Source organism: Coregonus clupeaformis, chromosome 18 (genome assembly GCF_020615455.1).
Source record: "Coregonus clupeaformis isolate EN_2021a chromosome 18, ASM2061545v1, whole genome shotgun sequence".
NCBI lineage: Eukaryota > Metazoa > Chordata > Actinopteri > Salmoniformes > Salmonidae > Coregonus > Coregonus clupeaformis.
Window position 1 is genome coordinate 6,798,552 of NC_059209.1, and position 17,381 is coordinate 6,815,932.

At 41.1% G+C, this 17,381-nt stretch overlaps 1 protein-coding gene across 1 annotated transcript in view; it reads right to left on the reverse strand.

The window, feature by feature from the left end:
* Positions 1–15,337, reverse strand: part of fam81b (family with sequence similarity 81 member B) — a 30,006-nt gene extending 14,669 nt beyond the window's left edge. The window contains exons 1-3 of the mRNA XM_041904113.1: positions 15,257–15,337; positions 10,905–11,112; positions 7,827–7,945 (exon numbers count right to left, since the gene is read on the reverse strand). Of these exons, the coding sequence (XP_041760047.1) occupies positions 7,827–7,945; positions 10,905–11,112; positions 15,257–15,300 (371 nt within the window). The 5' untranslated portion in view covers positions 15,301–15,337. The remainder of the gene's footprint in view (positions 1–7,826; positions 7,946–10,904; positions 11,113–15,256) is intronic.
* Positions 15,338–17,381: the final 2,044 nt, after the last annotated feature.

The following is a 17,381-nucleotide window of genomic DNA, read 5'->3' on the forward strand; positions in this document are numbered from 1 at the left end:
GGACCAGATCAAATCTGAATCAATCATAAACATCTACAGTTGCGGTGTGTGGGTAAAATTACTGGGGAAGCCAAGCAATAAAAGCCATATTACAACCTATGTGTTGTGATAATTGTGTTGTTTGCTCTATAACCTGTTAATTCATATGCCTTGCGACCGTGATACATAGGCCTAAAGGCAGAGAAAATAAGGCAGAATAAATTCAACCACACCTTTGTTTTATCACAAAACCGGATAGAACCTCTGTCCAGTGTAGTCCACAAAGCATATTGCATGTACAGTAACAGACAGTTACATGACCTACAGCATGGTCAAGCAAGTTAATGTTTCCGACATATTTGGACCACTAAACAACTATTGATTTAGAACCACAGAGAGTTACCGCAAGTCACAAAGAAAACAGGAACTGCCTCCACTATTCCAGCACCATTTCAACTTCAACATTTCAACATCATCAAATCACCTCTGTTTAGTCTAATATAGTGACAACTAAAAGATACCAAAAACAATTTAGTCCATTCAACGTAAGCTAAATATGATGAGGCTGTCCATGGTTCTGATTGCTCTGTGCATGTGTGCGTGTGTGTTCCTTCAAGTAGAATAACATGTTGAAACGCCAATGCCATCCTCCTCTCTTTCATGTTGACGAAACGGTCTATCACAGTTGAGCTCGCTCAGTTTAGCTCAACGCTGATTGGCTAATTTGTTTTACTTTTTTGTCAAGGAAGGCCAGATGCTCGCTGGCTTCCCTTGCCTTAAATGCTGCAGGCAGCAACAATGTCATACTCGTTTGGACCAGACAGCATCAGATAGATGGCCTACACCTTAGAGAGACAACAGGGCAGTGTTTCGCTCGCTCGGATGCATTCTCCTGTGAGATACATTCAGCCTCTTGCGAATCGAAGGAACATTATGAAACACAGAGAGACGAAATATAGATTATTTTACTTTTTTTCTTGATCAATTGTTTGGGGAAGCCTGGCTTCCCTTGGCATCCATGAATACACGCCACTGAACGTCAATTTTTCAGTACAGTAAAGTAAAAATAAGTTGAGTAAAGTTCAGTACAGTGCTGTACAGTAGAGTAGAATAGAGTAGAATAAAGTGTAGTACAGTAGAGCACACGAGAGTTGAGTACACTATAATGTACTGTATTGTACTGAACGATACTCTACTTTACTGTACTCTACTCTATTGTACTGAACTCTACTATTCTGTACTATACTTTACTGTACTCTACTGAGCTATACTGTGCTGTACTTTGATGTCCAAACTTTTTAACTATAGACGTCTATGATTTGTACAGATTTGGTCCGGTGCGGACCAACCAAATTTGGTATTTTGTGCGCAGAGTAAAATAATAGCCGGTGTGTAGAATATTACTCAAATATGCAAAGGAGGATATTGTATATTTCTACCTTTGTATACCTTTTCAGGCTATATCGCCATGAAGAGAATGATATTCATACCCATAATTATGCATTTCTGTATAGTAAATCAGGGACCCATTAAGTAATTTCATTAACTAAATTATGTTATCAGGTGTAAATTCACTTCACTTACTGTAGTTCACTAATAAAAATAGATTTTTTTCAAAGTGTCATGTCATAGCTGACACCCCATTCTTTCTGCAGACATCTTGAATCGTAATTCGGAGCAATTCTGGAAAACCGTGGTCACATAAAAAACTGAGGGAGATTTTACGAAAATTCTGTTACCAAACTTTGCATCTGAACAGTTCTTCCAGTAAAAGTGTGTTTGTAATGTTCAGTATACATCATTAAAAGTACTCCTTGTGCATAGAGTTGTATGGTTTATTAAAGTTTGTTTTAAAGTGGAATTGCCCAATGTTATACAAGCAAGGCAAATATAGTTTTGAAGTTTTGAATACACATTTCAGAATGGATAACCCCAAGCGTTTCACCATGTGACAGATACTAATCAACAATGCAGGGTATATGCAAATTCATAGAATTGTTCACATAAAGGCACCTTTTGAACATTAATGTGAAGCTAACTCAAATTGACTAACAGCAGCTCCTTTACAGTAGTGTCTGACTCAGTGGAGGCTCATCAGTGGAGGAAGGGAGGGACCATCCTCCTCAGTGAATTGCATTTTTTTTAAATGTGAAACATTTAAAAAGTTATCATTTTTAGATAAAACTATGCTAAATATATTCACGTCACCAAATAATTGGTGGTAGAGCACGGCGCTTGTAACGCCAAGGTAGTGGGTTCGATCCCCGGGACCACCCATACACAAAAATGTATGCACGCATGACTGTAAGTTGCTTTGGATAAAAGCATCTGCTAAATGGCATATTATTATTATTATTATTATTATTAAAACACACTGTTATGCAATGGTCTACAGCAGCCTCAACAGCACTTTGAAGGGTAGCACCATGGTGTAGTCGGAGGACAGCTAGTTTCCGTCCTCCTCTGGGTACATTGACTTCAATACAAAACCTAGGAGGCTCGTGGTTCTCACCCCCTTCCACAGACTTCCACAGTAATTATGACAACTTCCGGAGGACGTCCGCCAACCTAGCTTTCAGCATGAACTGACATGTTGTCCACCAAATCAAAGGATCAGAGAATGAATCTAGTACTGAAAGAATAAGCTACAGCTAGAGAGAGAGAGAAAAACATAGCTGAACAGTTTTGAACAAATACATATCTTAAAAAATGAAGGAGAAGCAAGAGAGAGAGAGAGAGATATTTAAACAAAAAAATGCACTTTCACTTCCTTATCTAGCGAATGCAGCTAGCTAGCTTAGCCTACTCAAACACCCGGCTCAAACAGAGAGGGATGCTATGTTACCTAGCTGGTTATGGCTATCCAACACTGGAACTCTTCCAAGTCAAGGTAAGCTTTTGGTCTCATTAATGTATTGCCACCAGGGCCCGCTGGTGTAACTGCTATACTGCTTGCTAACTGTAAACTGTACTGCATGATTGTAGCAGGTTTACTAACACGTTAGTTCCAGTTGCTATGTTGACTTGATGTTAGATAATATGGTTGCAACAATGTAGGCTGTGTGTAGCTGTTAGCGGTTATGATATGAAGGTTTGGCTTGGAAAGGTTTTTTCGCATGGTCACAGACAGCTGATGTGTTGTGCACTGAAGTCCATGAGCGAAGGGAAAAGGTGAGAGGAGGAGAGCGCGTAGATGCAAGAAGGAATTATCCAAAGATCAAAGGGATCATGCTGTTTGTATGTGGCTGTTATGAAAGTGAACTGTGTTTGCATGTGATCAGGGGTGTATTCAATTCCGTCCAATTCTGTTGAAAAAATATCTCAAACGAAGCAAACTGAACGAAATTTGGATAATCATACCTGAATTTGTCCAATAGGAACTCTCTTTTGCAACTGTTGGACTAATGCTTACACCCTTTATCAGCTAGATGCAGGCAAGAGCGTGCAAGGCGGTATTGAATATGTAAATGTCTGTCACCTTGATTACTCAAATTTGTCTTGACTTGTGCACCTACGTTGTAAACTTTCATTCATAGGCTAGGTTGTAGCAACCTCATGATGGGTATAGGGAACATTTTAGTATAATGTATTAGCCTAAATCTATCGATGTTGCATTGAACTGGGTGAATGTATTATGAATGTGCAGTCATACGCTGTAATAGAAATAAGGCCATGCTCAGTAAAAAAATTATCGTCCTCTTCATCTTAAACGGCACCGACCACCACTGGTCTGACTCCACTGTATAGCTCTATGGTTCTTTAATTGATCTGGTCCTATGGTTCCCAAACTTTTTCGGTTACTGTACTATCAACTGAATTTTGCTCTGTCCGGAGTACCCCTGAATTACCCCCTCATGTGCATTAGACCAGTAGGCCTATGGCCTCCTGAGTCTTCTCAAGCACCCCCTGTGGATAGGCCAAGTACCCCCAGGGGTCCTCCTACTCCTTGTTGGGAACCATTGCTCAATGCCTTTTATCAACACAAACAGTGCTTCAGCTAAATGTATTGTGTCATCACATAGCTTCCCCTTTGCTTTGTTACAAAGCACTTTGTGGAGAGCAACAATGAGATGTACAGTACCAGTCAAAAGTTTGGACACGCCTACACATTCAAGGGTTTTTCTTAATTTTTACTATTTTCTACATTGTAGAATAATAGTTAAGACATCAAAACTATGGAATAACACATATGGAATCATGTAGTAACCAAAAAAGTGTTAAACAAATCAAAATATATGTTATATTTCAGATTCTTCAAATAGCCACCCTTTGCCTTTATGACAGCTTTGCACACTCTTGGCATTCTCTCAACCAGCTTCACCTGGAATGCTTTTCCAACAGTCTTGAAGGAGTTCCCACATATGCTGAGCACTAGTTAGCTGCTTGTCCTTCACTCTGCCGTCCGACTCATCCCAAACCATCTAAATTGGGTTGAGGTCAGGGGATTGTGGAGGCCAGGTCATCTGATGCAGCACTCCATCACTCGCATTCTTGGTAAAATAGCCCTTACACAGCCTGGAGGTGTGTTGGGTCATTGTCCTGTTGAAAAACTAATTATAGTCCCACTAAGCCCTACCCAGATGGGATGGCGTATCGCTGCAGAATGCTGTGGTAGCCATGGTGGTTAAGTGTGCCTTAAATTCTAAATAAATCACATACAGTGTCACCAGCAAAGCACCCCCACACCATAACACCTCCTCCCCCATGCTTTACGGTGGGAACTACACATGCAGATATCATCCGTTCACCCACATGTGTCTCACAAATCCAATTTGGACTCCAGACCAAAGGACATATTTCCACCAGTCTAATGTCCATTGCTCGTGTTTCTTGGCCCAAGCAGGTATCTTCCTCTTATTGGTGTCCTTTAGTAGTGGTTTCTTTGCAGCAATTTGACCATGAAGGCCTGATTCACACAGTCCATGTTGAACAGTTGATGTTGAGATGTGTCTGTTACTTGAACTCTGTGAAGCATTTATTTGGCTGTTAAGTCTAATGAATTTATCCTCTGCAGCAGAGGTAACTCTGAGTCTTCCATTCCTGTGGCAATCCTCATGAGAGCCAGTTTCATCATGGTTTTTGCGACTGCACTTGAAGAACCTTTCAAAGTTCTTGAAATGTTCCGTATTGACTGACCTTCATGTCTTAAAGTAATGATGGACTGTTGTTTCTCTTTGCTTATTTGAGCTGTTCTTGCCATAATATGGACTTGGTCTTTTACCAAATAGGGCTATCTTCTGTATACCCCCTACCTTGTCACAACACAACTGATTGGCTCAAACGCATTAAGAAGGAAATCAATTCCACAAATTAACTTTTTAGAAGGCACACCTGTTAATTGAAATCCGTTCCAGGTGACTACTTCATGAAGCTGGTTGAGAGAATACCAAGAGTGTGCAAAGCTGTCATCAAGGCAAAGTGTGGCTATTTGAAGAATCTCAAATATAAAATATATTTTGATTTGTTTAACACTTTTTTGGTACTACATGATTCCATATGTATTTTTTCATAGTTTTGATGTCTTCACTATTATTCTACAATGTAAAAAATAGTAAAAATAAAGAAAAACCCTTGAATGAGTAGGTGTGTCCAAACTTTTGACTGATACTGTATAAGGACACTTTTACTGGTACTTTATTGTTAGTTTGATTTGTTTACAAGAACAGCAGACAACGTACCTGATTATTCATGAATTGCCCAAAAGAGGTAAATAGTTAAAGTTGGAGAGCTTTAGACAACCTTGGTTGGCACTAAATCAACACAGCACTGAGCATCCGCTTCTCTCCCTCCCTTTACTGTCCTCCCCAACCTCCATGCATGACACCATCTATAATCTAGAGTGGGTTAACCTGCTGTGACCCATACACTGATCCTCATTTCCTATCAGAGAGATTCATCTGACCTGCCTGGAACTCATACAGTGGGGAAAAAAAGTATTTAGTCAGCCACCAATTGTGCATGTTCTCCCACTTAAAAAGATGAGAGAGGCCTGATTTTTTTCTCTCCAGAAAATCACATTGTAGGATTTGTAATGAATTTATTTGCAAATTATGGTGGAAAATAAGTATTTGGTCAATAACAAAAGTTTCTCAATACTTTGTTATATACCCTTTGTTGGGAATGACACAGGTCAAACGTTTTCTGTAAGTCTTCACAAGGTTTTCACACACTGTTGCTGGTATTTTGGCCCATTCCTCCATGCAGATCTCCTCTAGAGCAGTGATGTTTTGGGGCTGTCGCTGGGCAACACGGACTTTCAACTCCCTCCAAAGATGTTCTATGGGGTTGAGATCTGGAAACTGGCTAGGCCACTCCAGGACCTTGAAATGCTTCTTACGAAGCCACTCCTTCGTTGCCCGGGCGGTGTGTTTGGGATCATTGTCATGCTGAAAGACCCAGCCACGTTTAATCTTCAATGCCCTTGCTGATGGAAGGAGGTTTTCACTCAAAATCTCACGATACATGGCCCCATTCATTCTTTCCTTTACACGGATCATTCGTCCTGGTCCCTTTGCAGAAAACAGCCCCAAAGCATGATGTTTCCACCCCCATGCTTCACAGTAGGTATGGTGTTCTTTGGATGCAACTCAGCATTCTTTGTCCTCCAAACACGACGAGTTGAGTTTTTACCAAAAAGTTCTATTTTGGTTTCATCTGACCACATGACATTCTCCCAATCCTCTTCTGGATCATCCAAATGCACTCTAGCAAACTTCAGACGGGCCTGGACATGTACTGGCTTAAGCAGGGGGACACGTCTGGCACTGCAGGATTTGAGTCCCTGGCGGCGTAGTGTGTTACTGATGGTAGCTTTTGTTACTTTGGTCCCAGCTCTCTGCAGGTCATTCACTAGGTCCCCCCGTGTGGTTCTGGGATTTTTGCTCACCGTTCTTGTGATCATTTTGACCCCACGGGATGAGATCTTGCGTGGAGCCCCAGTTCGAGGGAGATTATCAGTTGTCTTGTATGTCTTCCATTTCCTAATAATTGCTCCCACAGTTGATTTCTTCAAACCAAGCTGCTTACCTATTGCAGATTCAGTCTTCCCAGCCTGGTGCTGGTCTACAATTTTGTTTCTGGTGTCCTTTGACAGCTCTTTGGTCTTGGCCATAGTGGAGTTTGGAGTGTGACTGTTTGAGTTTGTGGACAGGTGTCTTTTATACTGATAACAAGTTCAAACAGGTGCCATTAATACAGGTAACGAGTGGAGGACAGAGGAGCCTCTTAAAGAAGAAGGTACAGGTCTGTGAGAGCCAGAAATCTTGCTTGTTTGTAGGTGAGCAAAGACTTATTTTCCACCATAATTTGCAAATAAATTCATTAAAAATCCTACAATGTGATTTTCTGGATTTCTTTTCCTCAATTTGTCTGTCATAGTTGACGTGTACCTATGATGAAAATTACAGGCCTCTCTCATCTTTTTAAGTGGGAGAACTTGCACAATTGGTGGCTGACTAAATACGTTTTTCCCCCACTCATGATTCCTCATGATTACAAATCTATATTCACACCTCTATGTTTGCCAGATTTTGATAGCAGATATGGAACTCTAGATGGTCAATCAAATATGATGAGGGGAGATGCTTCCTAGCATTTTTTCTACTTGGACGAGTATCAAATACACAAACACACTCAATGCACGTACGCACGAACACACACACACACATACACACTTCTAAGAATGGGAGCAACATAATTTCCATAATGCAAATGGTAAAGTTCTGCTTTGCTAGGTATGGAAATGAAACAGACTTTCATGCAACCCATCAGAACACTAATGGGTGTTATTGTTTGTGTGAGTGTATGAGTGTGTGAGAGACAGTGACTCAGTTATAGTAAATGTATACCTGGCCACCCTGCCCCTGAGGTCTCCAATGCCAGCCAGGTTTTTGTGATCCAGACTCTGCATAGCAAAAGAGGTCCCAGAGGTGACACTGTCCCGCTGGGCTATCTGACTCTTCAGAGACTGAGGGGAGAACAGATAGAGACACTGTCAGATGGTATAGGCCTATTGCTAGAGATCATCATCCCTCACGTACTACTCTCCTTTTGTATGGACAATCACTCGCAGAACCATTCAAATGAGTTACGCTCCACTCACTCCATATCACACGACTGTACCCTTGCAGATAATCTATTTTTCCATGTAGAGGAGTAAATTCCTGGCTCTGCCTATTGCTTCTCTCGCTCTCTCACACACACTAATTAGCTGATAATTTATAGTTTTCATTTCAGATGCAGTAACAGCGAATGACAAACATTTTGTCAAAATAAAAACCCACATTTTGCCATGTCCTCTGTGTCTGTGAGGTCATTATTCTGTGGAGGAAAAGATTACCTCAGATATGGATCTGTTTGATCTATCTATTTCATGCACCACTGTTATTATGCAATCCCTCTTTTAAGTGGCCCTGTTGGCAACCGTTCCAGAACTCGTTGAGGTTTATTGGATGTCGTAAAAATTTCTGCTTACTTATGAGGAATACGCCATGAGCTCTGAATGAGATTCAGTGAGGCTTTGCTCAGTGCAGCATAATCAAATCAGCCTGATCCGGCAGGGAGAGAAAGATAGAGACTCACACAGAGACACTCACAGATGTAGGATCTTAATTTGAGCCAGTTTTCTACAGCAGTTAAATAATCCTGCAGCAACAGGAAATGTAAATTATTATGGGGATTATAATAAATTAATATTTTTGTAGGGGTTGATACATTTTACGTTAGGGCAAATCAAGTTAGACATTTCAAAGTGGAAATTACTAACTTTAGAAGTATTTTTAAAACACAAATACACTATAAGTTTGCATTTCCTGCATTGCAGGAAAATTCTCAGCAACAAAGGGTGATCAAATTAAGATCCTACATCTGTAACACTCTCTCGTCACGCTGACCTCGCGCTCCTATACTCACCGCTCTCAGGTTTCTACACTGCCACTACAGATGATTGATCAACGTTAGGAGCACAGCCCGTTGACATATTATGACACAATAATTATTATGATATGTATTAAATGTACTCCTTCCATTACAATAGTGTTATATTTAGTGTTTTCATTAAACTTGTCTATACAGTACAGTAATACCACACATGCGGGTTATGGTCATGATTATGATGAACATGATTACATGAACCGGTTGTGTAGTTCTCTATGTGCTGTTTACTGGCTGTTATTATAGAGTTTATTGTCAATGTCAACTGAAAACAGACCATATTTATACAGTGGGGAAAAAAGTATTGAGTCAGCCACCAATTGTGCAAGTTCTCCCACTTAAAAAGATGAGAGAGGCCTGTAATTTTCATCATAGGTACACGTCAACTATGACAGACAAAATGAGGAAAAAAAATCCAGAAAATCACATTGTAGGATTTTTAATGAATTTATTTGCAAATTATGGTGGAAAATAAGTATTTGGTCAATAACAAAAGTTTCTCAATACTTTGTTATATACCCTTTGTTGGGAATGACACAGGTCAAACGTTTTCTGTAAGTCTTCACAAGGTTTTCACACACTGTTGCTGGTATTTTGGCCCATTCCTCCATGCAGATCTCCTCTAGAGCAGTGATGTTTTGGGGCTGTCGCTGGGCAACACGGACTTTCAACTCCCTCCAAAGATTTTCTATGGGGTTGAGATCTGGAGACTGGCTAGGACACTCCAGGACCTTGAAATGCTTCTTACGAAGCCACTCCTTCGTTGCCCGGGCGGTGTGTTTGGGATCATTGTCATGCTGAAAGACCCAGCCACGTTTCATCTTCAATGCCCTTGCTGATGGAAGGAGGTTTTCACTCAAAATCTCACGATACATGGCCCCATTCATTCTTTCCTTTGTACGGATCAGTCGTCCTGGTCCCTTTGCAGAAAAATAGCCCCAAAGCATGATGTTTCCACCCCCATGCTTCACAGTAGGTATGGTGTTCTTTGGATGCAACTCAGCATTCTTTGTCCTCCAAACACGACGAGTTGAGTTTTTACCAAAAAGTTCTATTTTGGTTTCATCTGACCATATGACATTCTCCCAATCCTCTTCTGGATCATCCAAATGCACTCTAGCAAACTTCAGATGGGCCTGGAAATGTACTGGCTTAAGCAGGGGGACACGTCTGGCACTGCAGGATTTTAGTCCCTGGCGGCGTAGTGTGTTACTGATGGTAGGCTTTGTTACTTTGGTCCCAGCTCTCTGCAGGTCATTCTCTAGGTCCCCCAGTGTGGTTCTGGAATTTTTGCTCACCGTTCTTGTGATCATTTTGACCCCACGGGGTGAGATCTTGCATGGAGCCCCTTGATCGAGGGAGATTATCAGTGGTCTTGTATGTCTTCCATTTCCTAATAATTGCTCCCACAGTTGATTTCTTCAAACCAAGCTGCTTACCTATTGCAGATTCAGTCTTCCCAGCCTGGTGCTGGTCTACAATTGTGTTTCTGGTGTCCTTTGACAGCTCTTTGGTCTTGGCCATAGTGGAGTTTGGAGTGTGACTGTTTGAGGTTGTGGACAGGTGTCTTTTATACTGATAACAAGTTCAAACAGGTGCCATTAATACAGGTAACGAGTGGAGGACAGAGGAGCCTCTTAAAGAAGAAGTTACAGGTCTGTGAGAGCCAGAAATCTTGCTTGTTTGTAGGTGACCAAATACTTATTTTCCACCATAATTTGCAAATAAATTCATTAAAAATCCTACAATGTGATTTTCTGGATTTTTTCTCTCTCATTTTGTCTGTCATAGTTGACGTGTACCTTTGATGAAAATTACAGGCCTCTCTCATCTTTTTAAGTGGGAGAACTTGCACAATTGGTGGCTGACTAAATACTTTTTTCCCCCACTGTATGTGACTGCAGTATTTTGGTTGTATCTTCATACCCTCTTCCTGTATGTATGCTACACGATGACAACAATGGAGAGAGACACAGGATGCCACAGGCTACTACCTGGATGTCAGTGCTGAGCTGTTTGACGATGTGTGTGATGGTGTGGATGTGGCTCTCCAGCAGCCTGCGAGAAGAGGTCTCTGACTGGACAGTGCCCTCGGTGAAGTGCAGACTGGCCACCACCTCCTCCTTGATCCTCAACGCCTGCTCAAGCAGCACGCTCATCATACTCTCCTGATTGGTCAGACGGCCTTCTATGACATCAGACCTTGGGGAAAAGGAGGAAGATTTAGATTCCTCTGGTAACACTTGATGTACATACTGCCGTTTTGGCATGGGGTTTGACATTGTATTGTGCTATAACCAGTTTTGTTTCTTACTAATGTGATTCATCTGTATCTGATGAAGCTACAGATGTAGGATCTTCATTTGATCACTCTTTTGTTGCTGATAATTTTCCTGCACGGCAGGCAATGCAAACATGTAGCGTATTCGAGGTTAAAAAGACTTCTGAAGTTTATAATTTCCACTTCAACATTTCAGACTTGATTTGCCTTAACAAAACATGTATCAACCCCTCCCAAATAATGTATATCAACTAATTATAATCCACATAATTATTCACATTTTCTGACACACTATGGTGCAAACTGAATGTCTCCACTGCACTGATTGAATGAGGGTTGCTACAGAAAGGAATTGTGAGAGACTTTTTGAAGGTCAGTTTTGAAACACTTACAGTGCATTCGGAAGTTATTCAGAACCCTTCCCTTTTTCCACATTTTGTTACATTACAGCCTTGTTCAAAAATGTTTTAAATTGTATTTATTCCCCTCATCAATCTACACACAATACCCCATAATGACAAAGCAAAAACTGGTTTTTATACTTTTTTGCAATTACAGTTTTTTCCAACTGCTTACACACGTTTTCAAAACTATGTCTCCTTTTTTCAAAACTCTACACACAATTCCCAAAACTGCACACACAAAATGCAAAATGCCTCACATCTCCTTCAAAATGTAACACTTCATTCAAAATGCCATAAACACATGTCAGAATGAAGCATTTGCATCAAATGGCAAACACTTCTTTCATAATAGTACATGTTTGGATATACCATGTAAACACTGTTGTTCTAAATCTAAAGCTCTTTGGTCTTTCATAGGCTTATATATACATTTCAATACAATGTTCTACAGTGAAAGTAATCTGCTGAGAGGGGTAACAAGTACACTGTAAACACCAATGCGATGTAGAAACAGAAAATATTTATTAGGCCAAACATTACTGTTGTATACAGCAGCATACAACAAAACCATAAACATATGTAAACCAAAAGTATATTCTTTAGAATACAGTAAAGAGCACAATTGTGTGTGGGGGGTCCCGGGGGGCAGTCCAGGAAATGGTAGGGGGGGGGCAGTCACCAGTGCTAAGCTACGCTTCATCTCTTCTCCGGGCTGGGTCTGGCCACAATACTTCGTCCACATCACAAGATACGTTTTCTCTTGCCAAACATCGAGGGAAGTATCTCCTAGCATGGCGTATCCAACCTTGGACAGAGGCTTTCCTCTATGTCCCCACATGTGTCCTCCATTGCCTGGAGAAGCGGCATGCTGGCATAGGGTTGGCGATCATACACTTTCCAGCGCCAGGCTGAGAAGAATTCCTCTATGGGATTTAGAAAAGGTGAATATGGGAGTAGGTACAAAACTACAAATTGTGGATGGGTGGAAAACCAGTTTTGGACCAGAACAGCCCGGTGAAAACTAACATTGTCCCATATAACCACAAATCTAGCAGGCTCCTGATCTGGATCAGGGACTAGCATTGTGTAAATTGCATCCAGAAAAGTGAGGATATGTCCGGTGTTGTACGGACCCAGTGTGGCATTGTGATGGAGGACCCCGTTTTGAGTGATGGCAGCACACATAGTTATATTACCCCCACGCTGTCCAGGGACATTGGTAATTGCCCTCTGTCCTATTACATTTCTTCCATGGCGCCTGGTTTTGGTGAGGTTGAAGCCAACCTCATCCACATAAATAAATGTACATGGGCATCCATCTCCAATACTCTCTGTAACAGACAAAATGATATACAGATGAGTAAATATGGTATGTCTGAAGTACTGGAAGTAGTGTTGCATACATACCTCTACAAAGTCATGTTGCAGATTCTTGACTCTGTCAGAGTTTCTCTCAAATGGCACCTTGTAAAGTTGTTTCATCGTCACTTGGTGCCATTGGAGGATGCGTTGTATGGTCGACAGGCTTACAGCATTGATGAGTTACAAATGTTTATGCAATACTATGCAGTCATACGTATTTTACAGTACATTACTGTAATGCTAAAATAGTCATTAGATAGTTGCATACCTGTTCTCATTTCTGAAGGTTCGAATTATGGACGCCACTGTAAATCGACTCAAGTTGGGCTGGACTCTCAGTCCAGCCTCTCTCATGGTCAAACCGTGGTTGATCACATGATCAACAAGTGTTGCCCTAATCTCATCAGAGATGGCTCTCCTTCCTTCTCTTCTTTGCCCTCGTCCTCTTCTTCCTCTTCCTCTTCCCCTGCCTCTCCCTCCTACTCCTCTTGCTCTCTGTCCATTGTTATCATCCATTGTTCAAAACAGTCCTATAGTACAGTAAAGCAGTGATTGGTTAGTGATCAGTTAAGCAATTAGTGTTTGAACATGTGAGGAGAGTGTGTTTGACCTGGTGAATAAGTGTAGCATTTTGATTGGTTGTGTTTGGAAAAGGAAAGCAAGTCACTTCCTGTTAGATTTTTGTGTTTTAGGTAGAGAATTGTGTGTAGTGTTTTGAAAAAAGTGTTTTATGCAATTGACAACTGAGTCAAAAGCTGAGAAATAGCTTATGGTTTTGGAGATTTGGTGTGTAGTTTTGCACTTTGAGTGAGAGGTTTCAAAAATTGTGTGACATGAAAATATTTTGTGTGTAAGCAGTTGGAAAAAACTGTAAAAAAAAATAATAATAACGAAATATAACATTTATATAAGTATTCAAACCCTTTACTCAGTACTTTGTTGAAGCACCTTTGGCAGTGATTACAGCCTCGAGACTTCTTGGGTATGACGCTACAAGCTTGGCACATCTGTATTTGGGTTGTTTCTCCCATTTTTCTCTGCAGATCATTTCAAGCTCTGTCAGGTTTGAGTGGGAGCGTCGCTGCACAGCTATTTTCAGGTCTCTCCAGAGATGTTCGATCGGGTTCAAGTCCGGGCTCTGGCTGGGCCACTCAAGGACATTCAGAGACTTGTCCCGAAGCCACTCCTGTGTTGTCTTGGCTGTGTGCTTAGGGTTGTTGTCCTGTTGGAAGGTGAACCTTCACCCCAGTCTGAGGTCCTGAGCGCTCTGGAGCAGGTTTTCATCAAAGATCTCTCTGTACTTTGCTCCATTAATCTTTCCTTCGATCGTGACTAGTCTCCCAGTCCCTTCTACTGAAAAACACCCCCACAGCATGATGCTGCCACCCCCATGCTTCACCGTAGGGATGGTGCCAGGTTTCCTCCAGACATGACGCTTGGCATTCAGGCCAAAGAGTTCAATCTTGGTTTCATCAGACCAGATAATCTTGTTTCTCATGGTCTGAGAGTCCTTTAGGTGCCTTTTGGCAAACTCCAAGCAGGCTGTCATGTGCCTTTAACTGATGAGTGGCTTCCGTCTGGCCACTCTACCATAAAGGCCTGATTGGTGGAGTGCTGCAGAGATAGTTGTCCTTCTGGAAAGTTCTCCCATCTCCACAGAGGAAGTCTGGAGCTCTGTCAGAGTGACCATCGGGTTCTTGGTCACCACCCCGACCAACGCCCTTCTCCCCCGATTGCTCAGTTTGTCTGGGCGGCCAGCTCTAGGAAGAGTCTTGGTGGTTCCAAACTTCTTCCATTTAAGAATGATGGAGGCCACTCTGTTCTTGGGGACCTTCAATGCTGCAGACATTTTTTGGCACCCTTCCCCAGATCTGTGCCTCCACACAATCCTGTCTATGAGCTCTACGGACAATTCCTTCGACCTCATCGCTTGGTTTTTGCTCTGACATGCATTGTCAACTGTGGGACAATTGAATTTACCACAGGTGGACTCTAATCAAGTTGTAGAAACATCTCAAGGATGATCACTGGAAACAGGATGCACATGAGCTCAATTTTGAATCTCATAGCAAGGGGTGTGAATACTTAAGTAAATATGGTATTTCTGTTTTTTATTTTTAATACATTTGCAAACACTTCTAAAAACCTGTTTTCACTTTGTCATTATGGGGTATTGTGTGTAGATTGATGAGGATTTATTTTGTATTAATCCATTTTAGAATAAGGCTGTAACATAACAAAATGTGGAGAAAGGGAAGGGGTCTGAATACTTTCTGAATGCACTGTAGGTATAACTCACTTGTCATAAGGCTGGTACGGCTGTAACATCGACTCATGTGACATGGTTCCTCTTCATAACAGTTTTCTGTTTCCCTGAAAAGAAGATATAACATTTTGTTAAGCATGCAAACAGCTTTCACCTTTAAAGCACAATTATTTTCTGACAGATAACATTAATTCCATTCGCTGTTGCAGTAAATGGAAATGGGGTCACGGGAGGTTGCTCTTCAATTCAAACACAAGATACAAGTAATGCTATTTGCATCAACCTTTTCTCAACTCCCTTAACATCTTACTTATTAACCTGTCTGAGAAGTCCATTATCCTCTGTAGTATACCATTTTATTAAGTGTTATTCACCAAGTAAACTTACAAAAGAAAATGCAGGATACTTACAAACCAATGTCTGGTCTACAGTATGTTGTGCTTAATGTGTTTGTGCTGTTCACTTGGTTACTGCAGTAACGCTGAATGGGGTGTGCTAGTGTTGACTTGGCAACGTGATAATAAGGGATTGATGTTGTGTTAGTACTGAGCTCAGCAAGCAAACCATCTTAACTTTCTCTAATACTTTAGTGGCTAAAGCATAGTCATTTTGGCAATAGAGTGTAGTATTTCCTGTGTTTGTGTGGTGGTAGACCAAATATAAATGTATTTTTATAGATAATCCACTTTTCAACGTGGATTTTTATTGAGGCTATTGAATGTATTGGATTGTTCTGGAGTGCTTATTTCACAGCAATTAAATCTGGATATGTATTCGATATGGTCTGTTTGATTAGTTACCATGTCTGCTAGCACTCAACTCTGGCCATCTCCTTCATTGAAAACTGCTGCTGTAGCAGAGCCTCATTAACATCTGTAACAAGCCAATTACATATTTACAAACCTGTGCTAAAATGAACTTTTCCCAGACTAAACGCTAATATCTACTCAGGGGAAATACTTTTAACTGCCCCAGCTGAAATGCTAATGATTACAGTAAGTGATTAAATTGGAACATTCTTAGTTGAAGATAACTTTATTCTGCCCATTTACAGTTTTTTTGGATTAATTACACACTAAAATTAAAAGTAGTACACTATTAGCAAAACCTTACACTCAAGAAGCAAAACATCAGCCCATATTTGCACAACTATAAGCACATTGTCAACCTTACACTTGTTGCAAAACTCTACACACAGTGATTTGCAAAACACTAAACACACTTAACATACATTACACACAAAAATCTATCATGAAGTCACGTCCTTGCAATACCAAAGCACTGACTGTCAAATTACCACACCGTCCAACCAATTGGTTCAACACAGTCATCAGGTGTGCAAACACTCGTTTGCTTAATTGTAGACACACCAATCAGGTGTATAAGCACTATAAAAAGCAGCAGGTGAGTTCATCGGTCTTCAAGCACAATGGAAAGAGTCAGAGAAAGAGTAAGACGAGGAGGAGGAGGAGGAGGAGGACGACGAGGAGAACGAGGAGGAGGAGGAGGAGGAGGAAGGGGAGGAAGAGGAAGAGGAAGAGGAAGAGGAAGAGGAAGAGGAAGACAAGAAGGTGCTCAAAGAGGACCGAATCTGACAAATGAGATCCGCGCAACACTGGTTGACCACATTGTCAACCACGGCCTGACGCTGAGGGAGGCTGGACTGCGAGTACAGCCAAATCTAAGCCGATATACAGTGGCAAGTGTGATGAGAACATTTCGACTGGAAAATAGGTATTGTAAAAATATCATCATATCAAAAACATCTGCACGGTTTCAGTAACTGCTTACAGTACTATATTCTATGCACTATCAGCACTTCTGTTACCTTTTCCTGTGAAATTACTGTACTATTGTATACTGTTTTTTTTTCTACATAGGATTGAGGGTCAGGGACGACAAGGGGGAAGGCCTCCTATGTTCACAGAACAGCAAGAGAGGGAGATAGTAAACATGGTTTTGGCCAACAATGCTATAACACTCAAGCAGCTCCAAGCTAACATTGTCAATAAACACGCCATTTTCAACGATATCCATCAGGTCTCAACATCAACACTGGCACGCATCCTAAAAAAAAAACATATTCAAATGAAGCAAATTTATCGAGTGCCTTTCGAGCGCAATTCCGAAAGGGTGAAACGACTGCGGCATGATTATG